This window comes from Streptopelia decaocto, assembly GCF_964273445.1.
Source record: "Streptopelia decaocto genome assembly, chromosome: 4".
NCBI lineage: Eukaryota > Metazoa > Chordata > Aves > Columbiformes > Columbidae > Streptopelia > Streptopelia decaocto.
Window position 1 is genome coordinate 7,111,519 of NC_138658.1, and position 23,755 is coordinate 7,135,273.

Sequence of the window (23,755 nt, forward strand, 5' to 3'; positions counted from 1 at the left end):
TTTGCAAGGAGGAAGCAACTTCAGAAAATACGTCTCTCTGCTCAGTTAAACCTCCTTAGTTCTCTTACCCCCCAACACCGCTCTGCTGATGTCTGTGGCAAGAACGCTACTTGACATGGTCACTGGTACCATTTCCCTCAGCCGCATCTGACCCTGCTCACCCGCTACACCCCAAAAGATCAGACTAAAACAAGTCTTAACAAATGGGTAAAGGATCAGAGATTTCAAAGGTGACTTGTGTAAAAAGTCTGGAATTACAGGATTAAGGAACTGACTGGTATGAGAAGGTGGGCTCTGTTAGCAGTGACTTTTGCAACATCAAATTTAGGCTTTTTGGTTTTGTTTTGGTTGGTTTGGTCTTCCGAGTAGCTGGTTTTTGCATTCATGTACATCAGAAAACCTCTTCAATCCAATCAGTCTCTAACAGTCAGAGGCAGACAGAAACAAAACTCAGTCCCAGAGTTTGCTAAGCTTTGGCAGAATTTCATTTGAATACCATTCTGTTGAAATTAGAGGACAGGTTTTACCCAAGCTCGGTCTCCAGAAACAAATGGGAAAGACTTCAGCAATGTCCTAACAGCTTGCTTTCTAGGTGGCCAGTTTAAATTTCACATTTTGCAATCTTTCATGTAAATACACACACCACAAAAAGAAAGAAAATGCAGTGCAGATCTGAACAACACTAAAATGCTGATGCTTTCTTCCAATTGGGAACAAAACCACATTTCAAAATCTTACATTTTCTTTATGAAACAGTTTCTTTCTCTGGAGTTTTTCTCATGACCTTAGAATTCTCATTCTGGTGGCAAGTTTACCCAATCCATTAAAATACATGGTTTTCATCCAGAAAAGAATGGTGCAGCAACAGTCAACTCCCCGTCCCCACCCTGTCCCACAGGAAGAGACAGAACAATACTCGTCCCACTGTCCCTTCATTCTAGGCCGAGCTGCCTACTGCTGACACCTCAGAAGTGAAATGACATTGTTTTTTATCTTGTAAATTGGGTCAACTTCAAACTTCATTTTTGTGTCCCTAACTTCACAGCATAGAATCACAGAATCATTTCGGTTGGACAAGCAGCATCTGCAACTTGAGCATCTCTGCCAAAGTAACCAGGTTCTAGACTTTAACCTACTGAGTCATCTACTTTTGCCCTTTATCAGTTTAGAACATAAAACGCTGACTTCATAGCTGACCTTGCTACACCCTTTGGTTGCAAAAACTAACATTTTTTAAAATACTTCAAAAAAATGTCTCCTGTTTCTCCAATCCCATGTCTACGCTGATTTGTTTAGCTGAAAGTGTTTTGCTCGGTTTCTTTTCTTTTATTTAGACAACCTATGCTTGGCCCTACCCTGACTTACCCTTATCCCTCTCGTAGTCTCTGATTGCACCCAAAATAGCTTTGTTACACTCCGTCTCCCTCACAAAGGCTCCTCCACCAGGCTGGTCAAGGAAAATGGGGAGCTCTGCTCCCCCACATCTCTCCCAGCAGTGTCAGTGCCCATTGGTACCTGACGCCTCAATGGGAGCCGGCGTTTCTTCTTCATTTGCTCTTTGACGCTTTTCTTGATGTCAGAGAGCCCTAAAGAGAGGCAGTTTTCTCTCTTTCATCCCCCAAGATCAACATCACGTCAGAATTAAGTTACAGGAGGGGATGTGTCTGAGGGCTGTACCTCTTGTTTTTGGAAATGTCTACACCTACCTGAAAAAGCCTGAAGTTAACTGAAGAGTTCAATAACATAAATGTTTCGATGCAGGAAATTCTCTTTTGTTCGTTCTGTCCCGCTTGCCTATGCTGAAGGCCACCGTTCATGGGCAAAACATGGGTCACACAAGACACATAATTTTAAAGCAAACGAGGACACGTCTCTGCACCATCATCGCCACAAATTCTCACACGCGCTACCTTCCGCGCAAATCCTTCAGGCTCCCTTTAAAGCTTCTGAGCAGTCAAGGGCTATGGGAAGGGCTGGAGTGCTTGTTTCATTTTCAGCTACTCCAGCAGCAATTTCAAGGGCGCCAGACAAGCCAGGTTAGAAAACACGTGTCTCAGGAATCAAGGTACCTCATCCTCTTTGCATGTCCTACCTAGGATGCTGGCCAGAAACCCATGGTCAACCATGACCACAGTCATCAGACAGTTCTTTTCCACAGTATTCTGGCTGTAGATCAGTCCACTTTACAGTCTGCTTTCATAACCTCACTCCATTTTATTTCTAAGTAATACGGAAGAGATAATCCAGTCATAAATTAATTGTTACAACACTATCAGAACATCTGCACCGAAGTTTGGCTCTGATTTTCATTGAGGAAGTCTGAAACATTATAGATAATTCATTGTTTAAAGTTAAACCATCTGATACTTTTAAGTCCTGATTGTAAATCAGTATTAGTCAAGTTCTCATTTTTGAAAGCTTTGCTAATCTAAATGCTAATTGTCATGGAATTTTGCAAGCCACAAATACACTTCTCTCACGGGTTTTCAAATGTCTATTAAGCTTCTCTATCACTCTTTTTAGCCCACCAAGATATGCCAAAACACAATGTTAAATTACGTAGCGTCTGAGGACTTCCCAACTGCATCTTGCCATGTGTCAATGATGTGCATTTTGCAATTACCATACGCAAGCCATAAGAAGTTAACTATTTCCACACTGCAGCACAATCTGGAGGAATTTTTGTTACTACTCTTCCATTTCCTTGGTGATTTAAAAGTACACCTGAGATGCTAAAAATCAGCATTTTTCCTTCCAGAAATCATATAGGAAATTAGGAATCTCGACTTCTGACACACAATCGCTTACAAGTCTTCTAGAAAGTTGTGCTTAAAGCAACAAGAAAACACTCGCCTTTCTGAAAGGTGCTCAACAGACGATCCTTAAGCTGAGCTTTCCTCACTATCTCTTCCCTCCTGGCCTCTCCTAAACTCATTTTAGCGTTATCAGGTTTTATGCCACTCTCAGTTGATTTAAAAAGGAGCAAATAAATACAAGTTACTGCCTCAAGAAATAAAAATTATTTCAAGCATTGTGTCAACTGGAAACAAAATCCTGCTTGGGGACAGTTCTACAGCTCTTCAGGAATGGCCACGTGCTTTGGAGTATTGCAGGGTAATTTAGCAGAGACTGGAGCAGGTCACCTTATTCCTGAAAGCACTCTAATACTAAAGTGTTTTACAATCTGGCCATTCAGCAGGTTGGATGGGATGGTGGAACTCAGCTAAATCCTGCGCAGTGAAGCCGTAAGAAGCCTGCTGCTGTGTACAACCCCAGAAGAACAACAACTCAACAGTGCTACCTTGACTTCAGCACTCCAGTAACGTTCAAGCCAAAAAGCAGGTTAGAGGTCTACTTTAAAATCAGTTGTGTGCTCAAGTGTTCACGGACACACACCAAAAAAAAAACCCCAACCAACCCAAACCCACGACCCAAAACTTTCACAGTATCTTAAATAACTTCTGTTTGCATGTCTCTTCCGTTACTTTGCTCTGAACATCCCACCACACAACCCGCCCACCGTTTCATCCTTCTCACTTACATCACCGTAATTACAGCCCTGGCTGATCTCCTTTGTGCTGATCTCCAGATTCTTTCTTTGGTCTTGCCACCTACTCATTTCTGATTCTTCTCAGATAACAGAACGCTTGTCTCCTTCCCAGACCTCCCACCCTCCTTCCCCCTCTTCCTTGCACCATCCGCACGAGTCAGAAAGCTGGTGTTTTCCTGTCTTCAAGAGCTCTTTGCGGCACTCACCAAAAGGCATTCCCAAGCTTATTATCTCCATCCAGTAAAGACTACAACAGCTCTGCTGTGGGCCTGGTAAGATATTACGCTTGTGGGCAAAACATTCTTTGGATTAGGCTTGCAAAGGGCAAGAGTCTTAACCTTCAAAAGTTTACTTTGAAGTCGAGCTGATTTGGGTTCCCTAAATCATTCTGTGCATTTACTTCCAGCTAGAGCACATCTGTACGTCTGCAAAGAGCCTTCCCTTGGCACGCAACATCCAGCGAGGCTGCCTGCATGCTCATAGATGGAGTCAACAGCACTTTCCCCCTTCAGTGGGACAAGATACCTCCTGTTCTCACACTCCGTGTTATAAACTGCACAAAATAGGTATTACCAGCAGGTTCCACACTGTTACAGAGCTTAAGGGGATGGGAGGAAAGGAGAGGAATAGAGGTAAAAGGGAAAGGGAGAAACCCCACATACTCAGAACATTCTTCCTCTTCGATTTCAACTCATCCTCTACTATGGAAAAAGCAAACACAGAAACTCCAACAGAAGTAGCTCAGTGAAGGCAAGGCAGTCATCCTTAGATGGTAAGGCATCCAAGAAACCAAATATCACCCATTTTTTAACTGTCACTTGAACCTTAGTTGTATTCCAATCCTAATTGAGTTCTCTGCATCAATTCAGATAACATTATATGTGTTTTGCTTACTCGTACTGTGTCAACATCAAAGGGAAAAATTCAACAAACGTGGACCTGGGCAACTAAGCTGAAATATCAATTATAAAACTAAAGGTTGAAGCACTTGACTTTTTTTTTTTTTTTTAATATGTATAATACTTATGGCAGTCACTGTAATTAATGAGATTCTATAGCTTCATTTGCTATGTAGGCTACAGAACCCAAACGCTACAATCCACATCTAAAATCAGCACGAGTCAGGCATATTGCGAAGGGCAAGACTGTCTGCTTGCCTCAAAATCTTTTTCTTAGCAGAAAGAAACAAAGAACACACATTTTGCCTTTTCACTTCAGTCTAAAAAAAACCCCAAAACATAACATAACACGAATACAACAAATAACCAGCATAATGGCATAGCTACAGAAGATGCCCGGATCACGCTGACTGACTGACAGCTGACACACTGCGCAGAACCAGCTTAACTTGGCTTTTCCTGGCTGAAGGTCCCAGCAGAGTGAAGAGCCAACAGGAGGCCACTGTGCTGACCACTCCAAGGGCTTTCTGTGGCCAAACAAATCAGGGGGAGAGGGGACAAACAGCCCATTTCTGTTATAATGCATAAGTGAGTTTAGCAAGCGTTATTTTTTTGCATGGTTCCTGGGATTCTTGGGGATCTCCCCGGAGCAGTCTAGGTTAATTAGACAGTGTAGAAGCAACTATTATGTCAATGAATGCCATTCCTACTAGAAAATGTATCACAGTGAAAGGAAGAGAAGGAGCAGCCTTCCAACACAAGCGCTCTGGAAGGAGGAGCTCACTGTGGCACTGTGTGCATGTACAAGCAGCCTAAATGGTGTTACTGGGTATGTGGAACCACTCGTCACTCCACCTTCCGTGCAGATGATATGATATGAAGAGAAAAAACACGCTGGACAACACCAAAAATGAAATACACATGAAATACCACTGTACAGTTGAGGGAGAAATTTGTGATATAACTCAAATACAGTCCCATCTTCTCGGCGGATGTTTTGTTAGTATACAGGTGAATAAACCTTTTGAAAGTGATACCCAGCCAGCACCTTGTAGATGTCAGCATATAAAATGTCCTCTGCAGCCAGTGTCTAACCTGCTCCTGTGACAGTCTGCGGGCTGGGAGGGTTTGCACTATGGGATTAACCCATCCCTGTGCTTCACAGGCAGACTTGCAGCAACTCAGTGAGGTACGTGGTCAATTTGAAAAGGTTAAGAAGTGAAATGGTGAACACCTAATAGATAGCCGGTATAAAAACCATCAGTAGTCAAAGTAACATTAGCTTTAGGATAGGATGCTTCTGCCATTTTTGCTAAATTAATATTATTGCATAAAATTGATAAGAAAGCTTATTTTACAATTCAGTTTTATCACCAGGAAAGCTTTAGAGATGTTCTTACCATGCTTCAGATGTAGGCAGCTGTCATTCTGGGGCCTGTACCTGTAGAAAATTGTTTTCCTTTAACAAATTTCTGTTACAGAGGTTTTTGCACATTCCAAATAAGTTTGCTTGCTACAGTGTTACATGGATTTTTTGGTGCATTTTTGGTTTTGTTATTTGTTTATGGTTTCTTTGTTTTTTTTATGGTTCTTATACCAGCCATTTTTGTTGGGGAAAACAGTGTGTTTCTTTGTGTATCATTTACAGGCAAAGAGGAGACCTCACTGATGCTTTTAGCCAACCTACTAGGCAGCTGTTAGTGTGCACAGAAACGTAAAACACAGCGATAAAAAGCACACCGGCTACAAAAAGGTCAGTGTAAAGTTCCCAGTGTCCAATAACCCCACACAGTATTTGAGACATAGCTGAAATTCTAAGGATGATACGACACTGATGAGAAAAGCAAAGCTAAAGCAGGACAGTGATTGCAGCAATGCAGAAGTTCAGCCAAAGATGTTGATGCTGCCAGGACCGCTGCATGGAAAGGCGTAAGGGAAAGGAGACACATACTGTGTGTGTTTTCACAAGCTTGCATTCAAAGTGAAGTATCTTAAAACATCCATCAGAAGCGAGTGTTAAAGGAAAGCTAAATAGCGCAAGCCCTGGCTTCTAAAATACACCTGAGGTGACAGGTAAGTAAGTAAGAGTTGGTCGTGACCTACCTGATGCTGATTCCTGCAACTTTTCTCTCTTCCTCTTCTTTTTCTTCCCCTGAAAAATAGGAAATGTTACCATATCATTACGCACACAGAACTTTTTTGGTCACTCCCCCACCTCACAGCAGAGAAACAAGCGCCATCTGGACACTGAGAAAGCGGTTAGGAAAATAACAATTGATTTCAGGTTAACCAAAACCTTTTCTAACCCACATGCAACTGTTTCAATGGTAACAAAGTTTGCTCTCAGCATCTACGGAGGAATATGCACAGAAGCAATACACATTTTTATATCCACATGGAATTACAATTCCTGGCAGTTTTTCAACAAACACTGGCAGCCGCAAGCATCTAAAAGACTTCTCACGCTTAATAATCTGATGACACATACTTTGATATCATAATTTATGGCTCTTACAAGAACTCTTCACACATCCAGATACTTACCCTGTCATACATAGCAACACCAGACAGGGTGTTGAAAATACCTAGGACAACCATGGCTTGTCCCCAGGGTGCAAACCAGCCAGCTAAAACTGCTCTGATAACGCTTGTACCTTAACAAAAGCCAAGTCTCATATGGCTGTGCCCTGAGAACGTGCTGTGCAATGAGCACATGTCTCTGCGGTACAGCGGAGCACCCTGAACGTGGCCAAGGTGCGGGACAGAAATGGTCTCTCCGCCACACCACGGCGGCAGCAGCTGTGCCAGCCCACACGCTCAGCCTTCCCCTGCACCCCATCTACGGAAAAGGCCAGAGCTCCTGGTTCACAGAGTCTTTCAGGAAACAAAAGGTCAGTTTAGACCCACAATTTTGAACCTCGATCATCTCTCTGCTCTGCCCTGGTGAGACGCATCTGGAATATTGTGTCCAGTTCTGGGCCCTCAGTTCCAGCAGGACAGGGAACTGCTGGAGAGAGTCCAGCGCAGGGCAACAAAGATGCTGAAGGGAGTGGAGCATCTCCCGTGTGAGGAAAGGCTGAGGGAGCTGGGGCTCTGGAGCTTGGAGAAGAGAAGACTGAGGGGCGATCTCATTAATGTTTATAAATATGTAAAGGGTGAGTGTCCTGAGGATGGAGCCAGGCTCTTCTTGGTGACAACCAATGATAAGACAAGTGGCAATGGATATAAACTGGAACACAGGAGGTTCCATTTAAATTTGAGAAGAAACAACTTCTCAGTGAGGGTGACAGACACTGGCCCAGGCTGCCCAGGGAGGTTGTGGAGTCTCCTTCTCTGCAGACATTCAAACCCGCCTGGACACCTTCCTGTGTAACCTCATCTGAGTGTTCCTGCTCTGGCGGGGGGATTGCACTGGATGAGCTTTTGAGGTCACTTCCAATCCCTGACATTCTGTGATTCTGTGATCTTGCATCACCCTAATTACCATTTTGGTATTGCTCCATGTGACTTGGCTTTATTGTCGTGTGTTGTCAGTCAGAGCTTTTTTTGTTTGTTTTAAAAAAACCAAACAAACTAAAAAGTCATATCCATGTATATTTTAAAGTATCTGTCCAGTCTGCTCTGACAGTCTGGGCCTGCCTTACTCTTAAGCTCCTGTCCTTATTTATCCTGAGGCTGGCAACAGGGCTGGGCAATGCCTTGTGAGTGAGCCCTCAAAGATGGGACCCAGACTAGAAGTTGGAAAGCGGATTTCAAGGGCTCTGAGAAACTCACAGCCACATGCTTTATCCTTTAGGCGCCAAGGCAATACTTCTTCACAGAGGCAAGTGCCTTAGTGCAGATGTTAGCATTAAAATACTGTTTTATTCTCTGTGGCAGGCTGTCTTCAAGTGCTAAAACATACTGAAAGCTGATCTAATCTAAGGTCCATCTATGAGATGCCAGAAGCAGAAGAACAGAAGGAAAAGACTGTGCTGAAAACTAGTTGTCAGGATTCCCAAATGAGGGAGTTTCTGACAGCTCCAGCACACACAGACACCATCACTTTATGGAAATACTGTGCTTCTTGAGACTATCACCCAAAGTAGTCCTGCAAAGTTGTGTGTCAGTAACAAAAACATAATAAAAAGCACAGAGATACTGTCAACAGTTGACTAGCAATGCTTAACATTTTCTTGAAACTTCTGAGATCCTGAATAACCAGTCAAGCCAAACTCAAAGACTTAGCACCAAGTAGTACATATTTTTCAGTTGTGCTGTTCTGTGAAATTCAGCCACGTGAAACAAAAGAGTCACCCCTAAGTGACTTCCAACTCTCAAAATATTGTAGTAATATCTGTGCTAAAAGAATACAATTTCATTGTTTGACTGCACAAGTTAGAAAAAATGAAAAGAAGGAAAAGAAAAAAAATAAAGATGATAAATACCTGAAAAGGTTTCAGTGATAACTGTCATCTACTACAATCATCACCTCGCCACCACTGCAACAAACATGCGTTCCTAGCGAGGCAGCGAGGAGGCCTGCAAGAGGAAGCTAGTAGAGTTCTCCATTGTAACATATAGGACTGGCGTATGTCAGAGCTATACTGTCACACAGGATGTAGGTTGGAAGCACATCAAAGAGAGAATCCATACGTGCCACCTTACACACTCCAAATGTCTATCGAGGCATTTAAGAAACGGCAGGCCCGCTGCTTCTGCTGTATGGCAGTAGTCGATGTTCTCAAAGTCAACATGGGTGAGCATCACAGGACAACCTTGAAGGCTGATGTCCAATAAATATGAGCTGACCAGGCTCCAAATTGTGTTGATTTTCCATCAAGTTCACGACAATTGAAATCTCCTTGTTTCAGGGAGTATATCACCCTATTTGTTCCCCGGTATGTTTCAGGATAGCTCTGTTGACACAGCCTGGTTACTGGAAAAACAAAACCCTACCTATGTAAGGCCATGACAGCTCATCTGCTAGAAAAGGCGATGGTATAAAACAGGCAGAAACAAGCTGGTAGGGCTTACGGTAGTGTCTATGTTTACAAAACTGGGCATGGATCTCAGCAAGGCCAAGGCGTTTGCTCCAAACACGATCACGTTTCTGTGTCAAAGCCTTGAGTGCCAAAGATCTCCCTAACTCTAGCTTACAAGGAAGATTTTGTTTAAGCTGAACAGTAGCTGTGCTGGATTGGAAATGGTCAGGTACTTCTACAGTTTCTGTTAACGCTGTATTTAGGTACCTCAATCTTTAATGTCCACAAGACAACACTGAAGTAGAAAAATCCCACTGTCCACTTGATACAGATGGGAAACTGAGGCAGATATAGCACATACACATCCTATCACAGGAAATAACGCCACAGCTGATGGGGGGACGGAGAGGAGCACGGGTCTCAGGCTCGGTTCAGTCTCTCGGGATCACAAGTTTCATAATGTAACATAAACAGCACTGACAGCTCATTGCAAGCACGACAGTTTAATTGTGCAGTGCAAGCCGCGCAACGTGCTAGTAATACTTGTATGATATTTAATAACCAAATAACAGTAACTGTAGGAAAACTTCCTAGCTCCACCAAAAAGCAGAATCTGTCAGGAAGTTTACTTATACACATTTTGCAGGCTTTATTTCAGAAACTGATTATTCTGAATTGCTTTCAGCTTAAATTCAGTCTTCATTAAGACCCCATGGCTCTCGGCTCTCTTGGAACATACCCCTTTGCTCAGGTCCAAACAAGATTTCTGGATAGTAAGTGATCAATTGAAAATGATGCAAAACTCATAGCTGTACAGTAGAGCATAAGCTTTCAGACAGTACTGGCCATTGTCTTAGAAAACAAAAAATCCATGTTAATTTTTTCCCCTCAAAAACTGTGACCTTCGTAAGCAGCATCTCAACAACAACAAAATTTCAACGTTTTCCGGATGCTTGAAGTGCAAACAAATATAAGGCTTAAATGTAAAAGCAAAGGAAGTTAATTTAAAAAAAAAGATCCTTTAAGTGAGTGACTTACATAGTTGTCTCTTGCGGACCAGCCTGGATAAAGCTGCATGTGTAGCTGCCTTTCTTTACGAGCTAGTTCATAATATTTCGCTTGTTCTTCACGGGAGAGAGCATGCCACTGCAAACAAAACAAACATAGCGTTGGGCTAGGAAATAGCTCACACCTATGCAAGGGACGACACGAGCAAGTGTTTCTGTGACTTTGATTTAGTCCTTCCCCACTGCAAAAATGAAATTCATTAGCAATTACAAGCACCCGTGTTTATTAACGAACTTCCAGGCAGTTGTCAGCTCTGCAACTGCCAAGTGCCTTGAGCAAGACAAAAATCATTTATGGAAACGGGGCTCACCAAATAATCTGCTCACAGAACCACGCTCTCCCAATGCTACTTTAAAAACAAACAAACAAACCAACCCCAAACAACCAAAAAGCACCTTTTAGCTCTTCATAAATCAGAAAGGTTCTGTGCTGCTTTTAAAGGGCAGTGAGCTCCCCACCAGAGAAGGGCTGGCTCTCCTGTATTTAAGCAGCAGCTACACACAGGTTTTCACACAGAGGGCTTTCTGGGCTCCTGCTCCAAGTTCAACCTCTAAGTATTGAGCTTAAAGGTACCTCCTTTCTGATTTCTTCTTTTTGTAATAGAAGAAAAAGGCAACTGCAAAAAGTTTCTAAGATACAGAAACCACAGAACTATAGTCTTCCATATCACATGAGTTGACCCCTATAGCCAAGCAGGGATTAACTTCCTGCTTTTATGTACTGTCTGTACCACAGTAAAAGTGGAATTTGAGATACTTTCATGGAGAACAGTGACTTGGAAAGCAAGAGTGCAAGGTGTGGATAAAGCAGGCAATGAACACTGAGGCTTGATTCATTATATGCCACTGTCCTCATTCAGGCCAAGAAAATAAGGCTGATGCCCTAAGCAACTCAGATTGATTATTGAGAGAGTGAGAAGTAAAACATAATCCTAGAGAACTGCATGAAACAATGGAAAAGGCAAGAACCGAGATGTCCTTTAACAGGAGGTAACAACATCAGATAGAAGGCAGAAGGCTGCAGGAACCAGGATGAGTACCAGCAGATTTCTGCTTTGTTTGGGCTGGGGGGGGCAAGTCTTCAAACTGTAACAGAGAAGTAGCAGTTAAGGTCATTTACTGACTTCCCACGCCAAAAGCACAGGATTTTCAGAGAGCTGCAGTGCCGCTCAATACTGCTTTAGTGGCCAAGAAGAGGGGTTCACTGAGCAAAGGGATTTGAATAATCTCTACTCAAACTTGGGTTGATACAAAAGTCATTCCTTTTCTCATTTTTGGGACAGTCAAGAGCAAAACAGGCATTTGCCTCTTTCCCTTGGAAGAACACCACTGACAGCGAACATGCACTTTGTAATTGTGGGTTGGTCTGCATATTTTTTCTTTGGAGCATGGAAAGAAAAAAACATCCTACAACGCCACAGAAGCAAGTGTCTCTCAGCAAGGCTCTGGGACGTGCACTGGGATCATCAGTACTCACTTGTTGACTTCAGAGACATTGAAAATTTGACTGAACAAGTCCCTGAGCAACCTGATGTAACCAGACCTCTTTGAGCAGGTGTTGGACTAAATGACCTCCATATGTCCCACCTAACCTACGTGACTTTACAACTGTACCACGTTATATTCACTTTTGAGTTGCATCTCCACTGGCATCCAGCGTTCATCTTTGAATCCTCCCCCTTGCTCTGATAGACACCAGCCTAAGGGAGGACCCAGAGGGTGATCTGCGTGTTCCTACCATGTGTGAATGACGATATTTCATGCCTGAGGTGCCGACACCATAACATGAGTGGAACAGGCACCAATTTGACGGCGTTGCTAATGCTGAAAAAAAGAAAGTCAAGCTACTGCTTTTATTTTTAGTTGCATTTTTTATCTTCTGTAGCTAATTTGATAGTTGCACATTAGTTATCACCTCAAGCAGAAAGTGAACCATCACACCCAACTAAAGGGAAACGCACACAAATTAGCAGCACATGCGAGTACACACACCCCCTCCTGTACGTACCCTTCTGCCAAGAATCTGGTTGATAGCTGCGCTTTCTTTCAGAGTACACTCTGCTACGACGTTCGCTCTCATTTCTTTCATGTACAACATGAAAGCATTCAGAGGTTTCTTAATATGAGGTCTTTTTGGCTCTTGTTCTTTTCTCTGTTCGTGCTGAGGCTTCCTAAAACGTGGTGGGGGAAAGGGAAAGGAGGAGGAGGAAAAAAAAAAAAGCATCTATTTACCTTCAGCCTAAAAAAGCCCAGTGGAAAATTACCAACCTGTGGTTACAGTAGCATTTAAGTAGTAAGAATGAGAATTTCAGCAGTCATATTCACTCTTATATCTTTTCAGAGAACTGACTTAATTTAATACTCAGGGGGGTGGCAGGTTGACATTCTCTAGCAAATAACATTTGATCTGTGAATCTGCTCCAAATTCATCACTTGCCTCGATTCTCTTTTTGAAAGGCTACCTATGGTACCCTACAAGACCACTGCTCCAGGCAGGAGGACAGCTCCTCATCCATTTCTTTCTTAGGCCTTTTGCCTTCAAGTACTCAGCAAAAAGGCTGCTTTTTACCAGTAGATCTTGCAGTTAAGACTTTTCCGGTAGAAGCTTGTGAGCTCACACTCAAGGAGCATCCACAGGTAGACAGGTCCATGATCACATCTGAATCAAATGACTGTTGCTGATCAGTTTAGTTACAGAAGAACTAAAATTCAAAAAGGTCACGAAATGCACTTTTTTTTGTTTCTAACCTCCTTGACTCTTCTTCAGATAGATTTAGTTCTCAAATATTTATACATCAAAGGCTAGTGCAGAAAGGCAGACTCACACATGCATTAGCTCACTGTCGTTGTGCGGATGTTCTTGTTTTACTTGAGGTGTTACAATAGCTGGGTGAGGGATTCCAGTTGTGTGAGGGCCCGGAGGACCAGGAATCATGTGATGTGAAAACCTAAAAGAGAAAACAAAGGAAGGCCTGTAACCCTGCTGAAGACAGGCATCAAACATGTATGACTGCAGCCGGATGCCCCAAGAATGCAAACGCTACAGAGCTTGCAACGGAAGACAATTCTTTCAGAGTGCATGAAAAATATTTGGCTAAGATTTGTGTATTGTAGCCCATTTATTCAAGAAAATCAAGCGAACAAACAGACAAACAAATCATTGAAAATTTGGGTTGTAAATGAATTATTTTATTACCTTTTAGGCAAACTGTTTCAGCAATGCACACGAGAAACATTTAATGGTTGTACTGTTGCACTGACTAGCAATAAAAATACACATTTCTTAACCAAAAACGGTATTTCCACGCCAAGATATAAACATTCGTAAAATATCCACCACCAGCCAATGCAAAGGAGGGAACTGCCATGCAGAAACAAATAAAAGAAGAGTCTTTTCAAGAAGTCCCTGGTGGCTCTCTAAGGAATCTCTTACTTTCCAAGGTACTTAAGCTACAAGTCTTTAGCAGCTAAACTCACTATACTTCCCTCAAATGCTTAAAAGAAAAGTAAATTTAAAACATCCTGCATCCTGGAAGAAGGGGAGGAGAGAGGCAGATATTTTTGTCCTAAATAAACCTTCCTTTTCTGTGTACAAGAAGGAAAACGGCAAAGAAAACTAGAAGTACCACTAACTCAATCATCCCACCCTACTGACCCATGGCATCCTCAAGGATGGATCTTGAATGTGCTGAGCATTGCAAGCTCAAGCGCAGCAGAAAACCTGCGTGCTTTCTTTTGAGCTGGTGGAAAGTACCACTAACAGCAAAAGCAAGATCATGCTCCAAAGCTGTGCTGAATGAGTGCTGGTTAAGGGACCACATCCAGCCTCTCCTTTCTCCATTCCCGTGTCACCTTGCACTTTTCCTTCATGCCATCAATATAAAGCAAACACAAAGCCCTGTAACCAAATCGGGTCATTCTATTATGGAGAAAGGATTGGTTTTCTTCCCAGTCACCATGACAGGCGCATGCTTATCGTTCCCCTGTAAAGAAGTGAAGGGATAGTGACAGCCCACACAAACAGAGGCAAGAGGACCCACCACTTATCAAGTGGCCCATCTTAAGTCCCCATGCAAGAGGATGTATCTTCTACAGGTCACACAAAAAAAAGCCCAAGAATGGGGTATTTCAACCTCGTGTACACGAAGCACAGGACGCAGAAGCTGTCTGTAGAGTGCAAAAGCAGAGGAGAGAAGGTCTGGAGTGTGTCATGGCCAAGTCTCAGTTAGCATTGCTTGCTTGCACTTAGACATAAAGACACAGTGCCTGATTCACACACCAGTACAAACACCCTGTGCTGGCATCCCTTGCCATTAGTGGCTTTGGGCTATGAAATACCTACTTATGAGCAAGTTTCCACATGGAGTGAAACCTAAATGATTCAAGACTAATTACCAACAACGAAATTAGAACTAGAGAACATAGACTAGAGTGACATTCCACCTGGCTGCATACTTGCATGAGCAAAACCCACGGATGCACACTATATGTTGCATCTAGAAATGAACTAACGACTTATTTCAAATTAAATAGCTCAATCAGTTGTTGACAATTCACTGGTGCTCCTGATTGCAACACTTCAGAAACTGCCAAGAACATGCTGAATGAGACCAGTGTGGGATCCAGGCAAACTGTATATACACAAATATATTAAATAAAAATATATGCATAAAGTTTTAGCTGACTGAAAAGCAAGCAAAGGCAGACCAAGATGCAAGCAGAAGAGCAACTTGCCCTCTAATGCCAGCAGTTACTCCCCAGCCAGTCATTCACCTCCTACACCTACCTGGACATGGAAGGGTCGACTGAGAGTGAGGATGGATAGGGCTGCCTGAATCCACTCGAGATGGGATATACAGGCTGACCTTGCCTGAGGTCACAGAAGAAAGGAACCCATCAATCATACGATATGGTATTCAATAGTTACTCTAGAGTTACAAGCACTTGATGGGAACTCAGTAGTAGTCACAAAAAATAGGTGTAGGTAAAACTTTCAAGAGTTCTGCTGTATTCAAAGCTAATGAACACTTCGGACTTCCCTCGCTATTGAAATATTCCCAGTCGGGGTTTCCACTGAGGAAGAAAGCAAAACAACCGGCCTTCCCCCCAAAGCACACACACATGCACACACACGCTCTACCCCTTTCTCACCTAGTTTTAAAAGCACTGGAATCAGATTTGGTTAACTAGCTCTTAGGAAAGAGGCATTTTATCCCAAATAGTTCTACTGTAGATCAGTGCAAGAACGCCAGGCTGCGAACAGTCAAGCTAGGAAACTTTTTGACCAGTTTTATTAATTCTTGAAAAACTTCAGACTCTCTCCATCTGCATCTTCTAAAGTGAGGTACAAGTGGCCAGCTTTTTCAAGAAAGTAGAAGTTTATTTGATTAAAAAACCCCACAATCACCTAAAAGCCCACAGCAACACAAGTCCATCTTATCTACTTAAAGTTCAAACTAAAAGCAGCTTGTGTAAAATTCTTAGCTCTTTTATACTCCCACATACACAGAATATTCTGTCACCTGTCTGTTATTTGGACTCTCTCGTTTTTGCCATCATCACCACATTTTGGTTAACTTTCAGTTAGCGACGGTTCAGGCTGTGACTACAATTAACACCCTGAAGTCGCGTGCTATGGTAATGCAAAAAAACACCAGTTCAGCCCAAATACCTGAGCCAGCCCAGAAAAACCATTGCATGCATCAATCCTATTCACACAGTTACTTACTGACTGGCAGATCAGCTTTCAGTGGCAGGGAAAAATGGGATGTTGGCCTTTGTAAGGTTTAGGATACAGGTTTCACCCCTGGAGTATGTTAATGGAAATGAGCAGTGCTCAAAGGGAAAAAGCCATATAGCATAAGGGACAGCTGGGTACGTCTTGCCCTGATGCTGAACGCATCACCAAGCCTTGTAAGATCAGATCTTGTCTCTCCTTCTCTTTTTCTTTTCCTTCTTCCCTCCCCCCAGCCTCTGCATTGAGAAACCATTCCAAAGGAATGATTGGCCACATCTGGAAAATGAACACCAGAACTGCCCAGTGGTGGTGGGGAGTCAGCTGAGCAATGAATGGGGAGGAAGGGGGAAAAATAATAAGAAATACAAAAAGAGAGTCAGATACTTCCGTATTTTAGCCTGGTATCTGATGATAATTTGTTCCAAAAAGGCATGTGGCACTTCCTCAAAGATTGGCCAGCAATACAGCATTTCACCGTCTTCTGCTCTCTACTTGCCATGCCCGTTGTCACCTGGATCATGTTTCCCTCCCATAAACACACTAAACAACAACAAAAAAAACACAAAACAAAACAACAAACAAAACCCACCAAAAAAAAAAAACCAAAAACCCAACCTGCATTGCTCGTTGCATGGGCACAGATTAGTCAAGATACAGATTCTAAAGCACTGAAATTGTTGCTGAGCTTCCTTATTCATTGCTCCAACATATCCGAGGGTAGGTACCTATCTAACCCAAGCAGACCTGAAGCATCCTGCCGAGTTGATTACTCTGAAAATACCATGTGTTTCCCCCAAAAGGAAAATGACACCCTGAATGGCAAAGAAAGATCCTGAGAGGGCCAGTATTAGCCAGAGCAGCAAAATTTCCCAAGGACAGAGCCTTCTCTCCATACAGAAAATGTAAAAAGCAGCAGACTACAAAAGTTTGTTGGCCATTTTGGTTCAGTTTCAAGATTCCCCCACACATACACACTTCAAAGTTCCTTCTTACCTCCCCTCCCCTCAGTAATTGCATTTTTGTTTATTAAAAATTTACATTTAATTCCTTGAGAACTGTTTTCTGCTATCATTCCAAATGCCAAGAGCCACAAATCTGAGCCATAAGAAATACGAGACTTCAAAGTGCAATCTACACACTTCAATTTCTGTACGTGTTCAAAAACCAGATTCAATTCATTTCAAAGATGGGCATTTTTTGATCTTTTCTACTAAAATAACGTAGTAATTTCTTACTGCAGCAACACTCTTATTTTGTAAATGCTGCGATTGATTCAACACCAGTGAATGGTGTGAACATGCACCTTTGTCTGAAAAGAAGCTAAAAGATCTTACCAGCCAAGAGGTGGTGTTATCTGTCCAACCCCCCCTGGAGACAAGGGATAGAAGGTAGGGAGATCAGGAGCTGGAGGATGCCTGGACATGCCTGTTGAAGAGCACAGAAGAACAAATGACTTTCCCCTCAAAATACTGCATGTGAGCTACAGTTCACAGCTTACACAGCCAATGCAACAATGGAATTAGGGCTCTGGATAAGAAAGAACCACCTTGGTTAGTGATAAAAGCAAAAAATTACCCATGTCACCTTTAAAATAATAACTTGCATGTGATATCGCAATTAAAAGGGAAATACTAGAAAAAAAAAAAACAAAACGGAAGGAGGAAATAAATGTATGGGTAAGGATCTGTGCAGGTTTAGATCTCCTGTAAAGCATGTTAGGCAATAGTGTTCTCTCCATGGTTTCACCAAACCTGATCAGATCCCAAGAACCTTTTCTAACGCAGCATGGAACAAGAGGAAAACAAAGCGTTGTCAAAGAGGCAACACAGCAGAGCTATTAGATTGGGTAAATTGCTCCTTGTACATTTTCGCGGGTTCCCTTATGGATTCACAGATTTTGGAAACTTGCTACCACTGAGGATCAGTGGTTAATTAAGAATCATTTTCAGGCCTGTAATGGTCACACTTGATATGATTCATTTGGCTTCCAATTGTCACTCCAGCTCCAACTAAGCTCTTCATCAAGTTGACTCCTGTGGGCTCCAAGGTCAATCTGTTTTGCATTGGTATTATTTAATGGAAAAATAAAAGTCCCATCAGGAATGATCCATCAGTTTGCATTCCCCAGAACAGAGTCCTACAACTGCAAGAATCACCTCAAGATTAAAGCTAATCCTCGTCCCAAAAGGGTCTGTGGTCTCCATTCTTCACCTAAACCTTGTGCCCCCAGGAGACATGGAATTACAGTTGCAGAGGCCACAAAGACATTGCTTTATTTAAATGTGTTTGGGGAAGAGGGGGCTGGAGCAGAAGGAATTGTTAAGTCTACTTCACATGTTAAATCAGCTGCTTTAAAAGGGTATTAAATATTTATGTGGCGACACTCCAAAGGTCCAAGACTGAGTGTGTGCTACCTTGAGACTTGGTTTATAGATTGATGCTAGTGATTTATTCCCCCCTGCCCTAGTTTGTATTTAAATCTTCCGAATTTAATTACAAGGTTTGAAGAATATCTTTCAGGACTGTGAACAGGAAAGGATGGAAAACAATAGTGGTGGTGTTACTGTCTCAAAAAAGCTAAATTCTCAGACTTAGGACCACAACCTGAGTGAGGATCAAATTTCTGGCCAGTTGTCTTTTTAAAGGTGTGAAACAGCTGGTTGCTGACAGGAGAGAGAACAGTTCTCTCTCATCTCTGGTGCTGGCTGATGCTCCTGGGAGAGATGACACGATGCGCAGGTGTAGAGCTGCATTCCTGACCATGGAGATGACATGACGCTGCTCTCTCTGCAGTTATCACCAGTCCAAAACTTCTGGCCTCTTACAGGGGGCTGCCAGCTACCTACCGCCCAGCAGGAGCACATGCGGTTACCGTATGGTCAGTGCTCCCCAGAGCAACGTCTTGCTCATAGGAGGGTTATGGGAAAACAAAATGAAAGGGAAGAACAAAGTGACACACTTTAGCAAGGTGGTGGCTGTGTGTCCATCACAAAGTGCGGAGGGTGCAAGTGGCAGCGCTGTGAAGATGCTGTGGACCCCCCACTGTCTCCCTGCTGGGGGATTTTGGCGGGAGGAGGGCACGTCGGGGTTGGGGCACCGGGGCAGCGCCTCGCTCCAGACCCACAGCGGGAGGCAAGAACAGAAACAATGGTTGGAGGCATTTGGCAGAGGACCTGAGGGAAAAAAATCCTCTCTTCACAGCAACTGCATGGGCCACTTCACTGGGGCTGCTCCCACATGCCAGCGGCACCGAAATGGGGAGCATGGAAAGACCACACACATCAAGGAGACCGTCACAGCCAAAACCAGAAGTCTCCAGCCCATGTTATCCGTCCCCAGCTCCGCCAGACGCTGAGCAAAGGGATCGAGAGCCCGTTCAGGAATGCCAAAGGGACACGAGCTCCACACCAGGGGTGCCCCCGGCACAGCCCCTTGGTGGCTTCTGCTCGGGGATGGGGACGTGAGCAGTGGGATGCACTGGGCTGGAGAGGGCGAGATGAGGCAAAAGGGAGGACAGGCAGCAGAAACCACACACCAGATGTTGTTCCGTTTGGATCTGCAGGAGAGGAGTACTGGGGGTAAAGGCACAGAACTGGGGTGCAGTAAGAGGAAAAGCTCTTGAGCTCACGGCCTGCAGCAGCGGGGTGTGCCCCTGCCATCGCAGCCAGCTTGGGCAAGAGCTGGAAATCCTGTACTCTAACGCGCACAGCACCCAAGGGATTTCAAGGAACGAGTGTGAATATCCTTCTCCTGGGCAGCGATGCAAAAGAGGAAGACAAATGAGGACAAGAGGTCTTCACTTGCTTCTTCCAACTCTGAAAATGTATTTACAGGCCAGGCTTTCCAGGCAGAGTGCTTTTTGTATTCTTGCTCCTTAAAAAAACCCAACCAACTAATCAACAGAAAACACAAAGCCACACGGCCATGGTATTTTCTGGACGTAGCCCATGTTATTATCCATGTAGCAAGGCCAAAAGAAAAACTAGGCATTCAGGGAAAGTCAGAACTAAAAAAAGTCTCTCTCTCTGGACAATGGTGGCCAGATACCTCTGCAGATTAACAGGACAACTGTGCATGCAGACGTGTGCCCAGGTAAAGCAGAGCTTCATGAACTTGTCAACTAGGTGTCACACCATGTGGTGGTGGGACATGTGTGTGTGCAGAAAGAGGCAGGGAGAGGCACCCTCCAGCCCCAGCATCGATAGAATTCGTGCCCACACACCAATGTTCTAACTACAGCAAACATCTTCATAAACCCTCTGCTCCCTCCCTTTCCCTCCTCACCACCAGCTCTACTGCGCAGGCTTCTCCTGCTCGGGCCAGTTACCCAAACCCTGGCTCAGACCCACACTGGCTGGGGTCAGTCTGCCCCTTGCACAACCATCACATTCCCCCCAGCTCCTGCATCCCAGGACAAGCAGCACACCCTCCCCAGGAATCCCCTGGGTTCGCCAGACTGGAGCTCCCAGTCCAGGCTGGAGCTCCCAGTCCAGGCTGGATTCAGCATCTTGGACCTTTTTGGTGCCTCTCTGGGGGTCTCAGACTGAGCCAGCACAGGTGAGGACTGGGGGGGTGGGTTTTTGTTTGTTTTAAGGAGTCCTTGAGGCGCAGGGAAAACTGACACCCGCAAGTCAGACATCTAAAACGATGCTATTTGCAGAAGGCAGCAGGCATGAGAAGGTTAAAAAATGTCACGTTTGCAAAGCCTTAACTTGTGCAGGCTCAGAACTGTATTTTATGGGCTACACTTCAGTTATGCCAGCTGAGGTATGGAAGAATTTGAACAGACAGAATACAGGGGCATAAAATACAATTTTGAGTAAAGTGAAAAATGAAAGGTTTCAATAACACCACTAATAAAGTACTCTTCCCCTGTTTTTGGGAAGGTAAGGGATGACTGCTGTTTCCACATCTGCATGCCGCAAGTCTTGGGCACTCTGTGGGATGGTGAGGACTGGCTGTTGCTTGTTGAGATTTTAAAATGTCCTGATGAGTAAAGCAAGCCTGAACTATCACATTAGAAAGAACACGAAGATCTAAACAGCCAAGTTAAATATCAGCATCACAGCAGAATTACTGTCTCTGAAAGCAGACATGCATGCCTGGAACCCTCCCTCTAAAATATGAAAAATCAAGCTCTATCAGCAGCATGGGGGGGACACCAGGACCACTCTGCATCCCCACAGTGCTGGGACTGGGGGGGGACTCACCTTGTTTGGAGCTGACGTCGGAGGGGATGTGAGATGGGTGCGACCCTGGGGAAAAGTGCTCATCGCTGTAGGTGATAAGAGGGGTGAGAGGGTGAACCGCATGAGAAGGCTGTACCACTGGCACCTTGTTTGACTGCAAGAGAAGAAAGAAATTAAATTAAACGGTGTTAGAGTGGTGGGGCTTCTGCATCAAAACAAAAAAAAAGGCACTTCTTAAATGTGATGTTTATATATTTGTATTACTGAAGTTGGGGAACAGATGGACAGACACAACATTGAGGCTGGTGGATGGCAACCAGATTTGCTGCCAGAACCACGGGTGCCTAAGGAGGGATGCCGGTGGTGAGGAAATGCAGGAAAATGGGTGGGGGGTGGGAGCAAGAGGAGAGGTGTTTGGGAGACATGGAGATGGGGCCGGGGAAGCGGCAGCTGGAGAGCTACAGGGCAGGAGGAGCATCATGCTGGGCTGGTGGGCACCATGGACCAAGGGCTGTGAACAAGGGATGGCAGAGCCAGCGGCAGCGCCCAGGAAACTCCTCAGTTATGGGATCAGCATTTAAAGAAAAAAAGGGGTTTAAGGTGCAGGCTTGCCACATACCCAGCCTTAAGAGCAACTCAAGCTTCCTCGACTCCACTCCTCTCCAAAGCCCTCCTGCATGGCCATGGCATGGTGTGGTGGGGACAAGCCCCCACTGTTTCCAGATGGTATGGTGGGTTTTTTCCCTTGCAATTTTACAAACTTTGGTTGAAATCTCTTGGTCTCTGTAGCAGGTAACTAAAAACCCACCCTTAAAAGCCTAATTTCATACATAAGTGGTTGGCAGCGGCCTCTCAGAGGGGTCAATTAGGAAGGAGACGCGCTGACCGCCTGGAGGTGGCTGAGAGGCCTCTTGCCACATCACATAAAGGAGAAACCAAAGTGCTACGAATGACTGATAGGGTCCCAAAACGGTGACGTCCATGCAGGCCAAGACACACGCTTCCCATCAGCCATTCCCGCAGAGGTGAAGGGGAGGGAACACTCGGCGTGATGCCGCCCAAAATCATGCTCTGGGATCAAGGCTGCAAGACAACAGGACTCGTCCGTCTGGAAGAAATGCTGCTTGAAACACAAGTTGGTCTCCCCATGGTGGGATGAGCCATAGTGATGATGCCACCATGTAACAGGCGCTCCTCATTTGTACCTCACCGCTCTACCCTTCCCCTTAGCAAAAATAAGTACAGCACAAATAGGTTTTTAATAAAATAAGAAAAAAAAAGAAATAATTAAAAAAAACCTGTCCTTCAGACAGAAACGGTGATAAAACTCAGCAAGGACAGCCTGTCAAATATAAGGATTTAAGAAAATCATTTAAGAGCGCAATGAAATTAATTTTCTTTGAGTTCACTATTGAAATCCCTGCACAAACAGATGTTAGGACAATACTCCAAGTATAAACCCAGGATTTCTCTAGACTTCTGGAAGCAAAAGGGTTATTGAATGGACAACTCAATTTATTGTTAAGGCTGGTAGGAGTAGAGGAAAGGGAGCAAATGGGAACCAGTGCAGCATTTTCTGCTTGCCTTGTTTCCAGAGCACCACCTTAAGGAACTTGCATTAGCAGGCGGTATCTTCTTAATGTCTGACCTATCCCTCCAGTCATATAGCTCAGAATCTGGTGCCATGAATTTTTGCTAAATTATGCTATCCTTGCTCTCCTCTTAATTTTACGGTTTTCAACACAGATTTGCTTTCCTGTGGGAAAGAGATAAGAACCTGAGGATTTTAATTTAAGCTTCGGCCTTGTCTTATATTTTGCAAGATGGAGAGAGAAAGCAGTGCTAGTAGGTGTTTAAAAGGCAACAAGCATTAGGTTCATTTTTGTGACCAAATAATAAAAGCAATATGAATTCTCAATAATATATATATCAGTTGAGTTGTAAAGGGGATGGTTCAGTGTGCTATTCATCTTCCCTGTCTGTAAAAATTCAACAAAAAACTGATGCCAACAAATTTCAGATGATTTACAAATCATGCCTCAGTCTTTAGCTACGAGACTGTGGGCCAGCCCACCATTCAGCAATGGCTTTATCAACAATAAACTGTATATTATGAATAAAGATCAAGCAAGAGATGTATTTAGGTCACACACACAGCTGCTAATCAGCATTAATTTCTCAAAATTTAGTAATTAACATTTTGTATTATACTGGATGTAATTGTCATGCAAGCCCATGGTATCAGGGTTGCTCGCTTTCAGAAATCACCCGTTTGCACTTCGAGCAAGCCAATCCCCGCGTATCCCCTCGCTCTCCAGCATCCTGCAGATCTTATTTTATTTTCTAATT

General features: G+C 43.8%; 1 protein-coding gene across 5 annotated transcripts in view; it reads right to left on the reverse strand.

Annotated features, from left to right (window-relative positions):
* The window catches only part of LEF1 (lymphoid enhancer binding factor 1), a 68,190-nt gene that overhangs the window by 7,775 nt on the left and 36,660 nt on the right, over positions 1-23,755 (reverse strand). For 2 of the 5 annotated variants that reach the window (XM_082051943.1, XM_082051942.1), the window contains exons 5-11: positions 21,428-21,560; positions 17,552-17,642; positions 15,267-15,350; positions 13,306-13,428; positions 12,489-12,651; positions 10,452-10,559; positions 6,553-6,601 (exon numbers count right to left, since the gene is read on the reverse strand). In XM_082051943.1, coding sequence (XP_081908069.1) covers positions 6,553-6,601; positions 10,452-10,559; positions 12,489-12,651; positions 13,306-13,428; positions 15,267-15,350; positions 17,552-17,642; positions 21,428-21,560 — 751 coding nt within the window. Of the gene's footprint in view, positions 1-5,849; positions 5,891-6,552; positions 6,602-10,451; positions 10,560-12,488; positions 12,652-13,305; positions 13,429-15,266; positions 15,351-17,551; positions 17,643-21,427; positions 21,561-23,755 lie in introns of all 5 variants that reach the window. The other 3 variants (XM_082051944.1, XM_082051946.1, XM_082051945.1) reach the window with 3 other exon arrangements.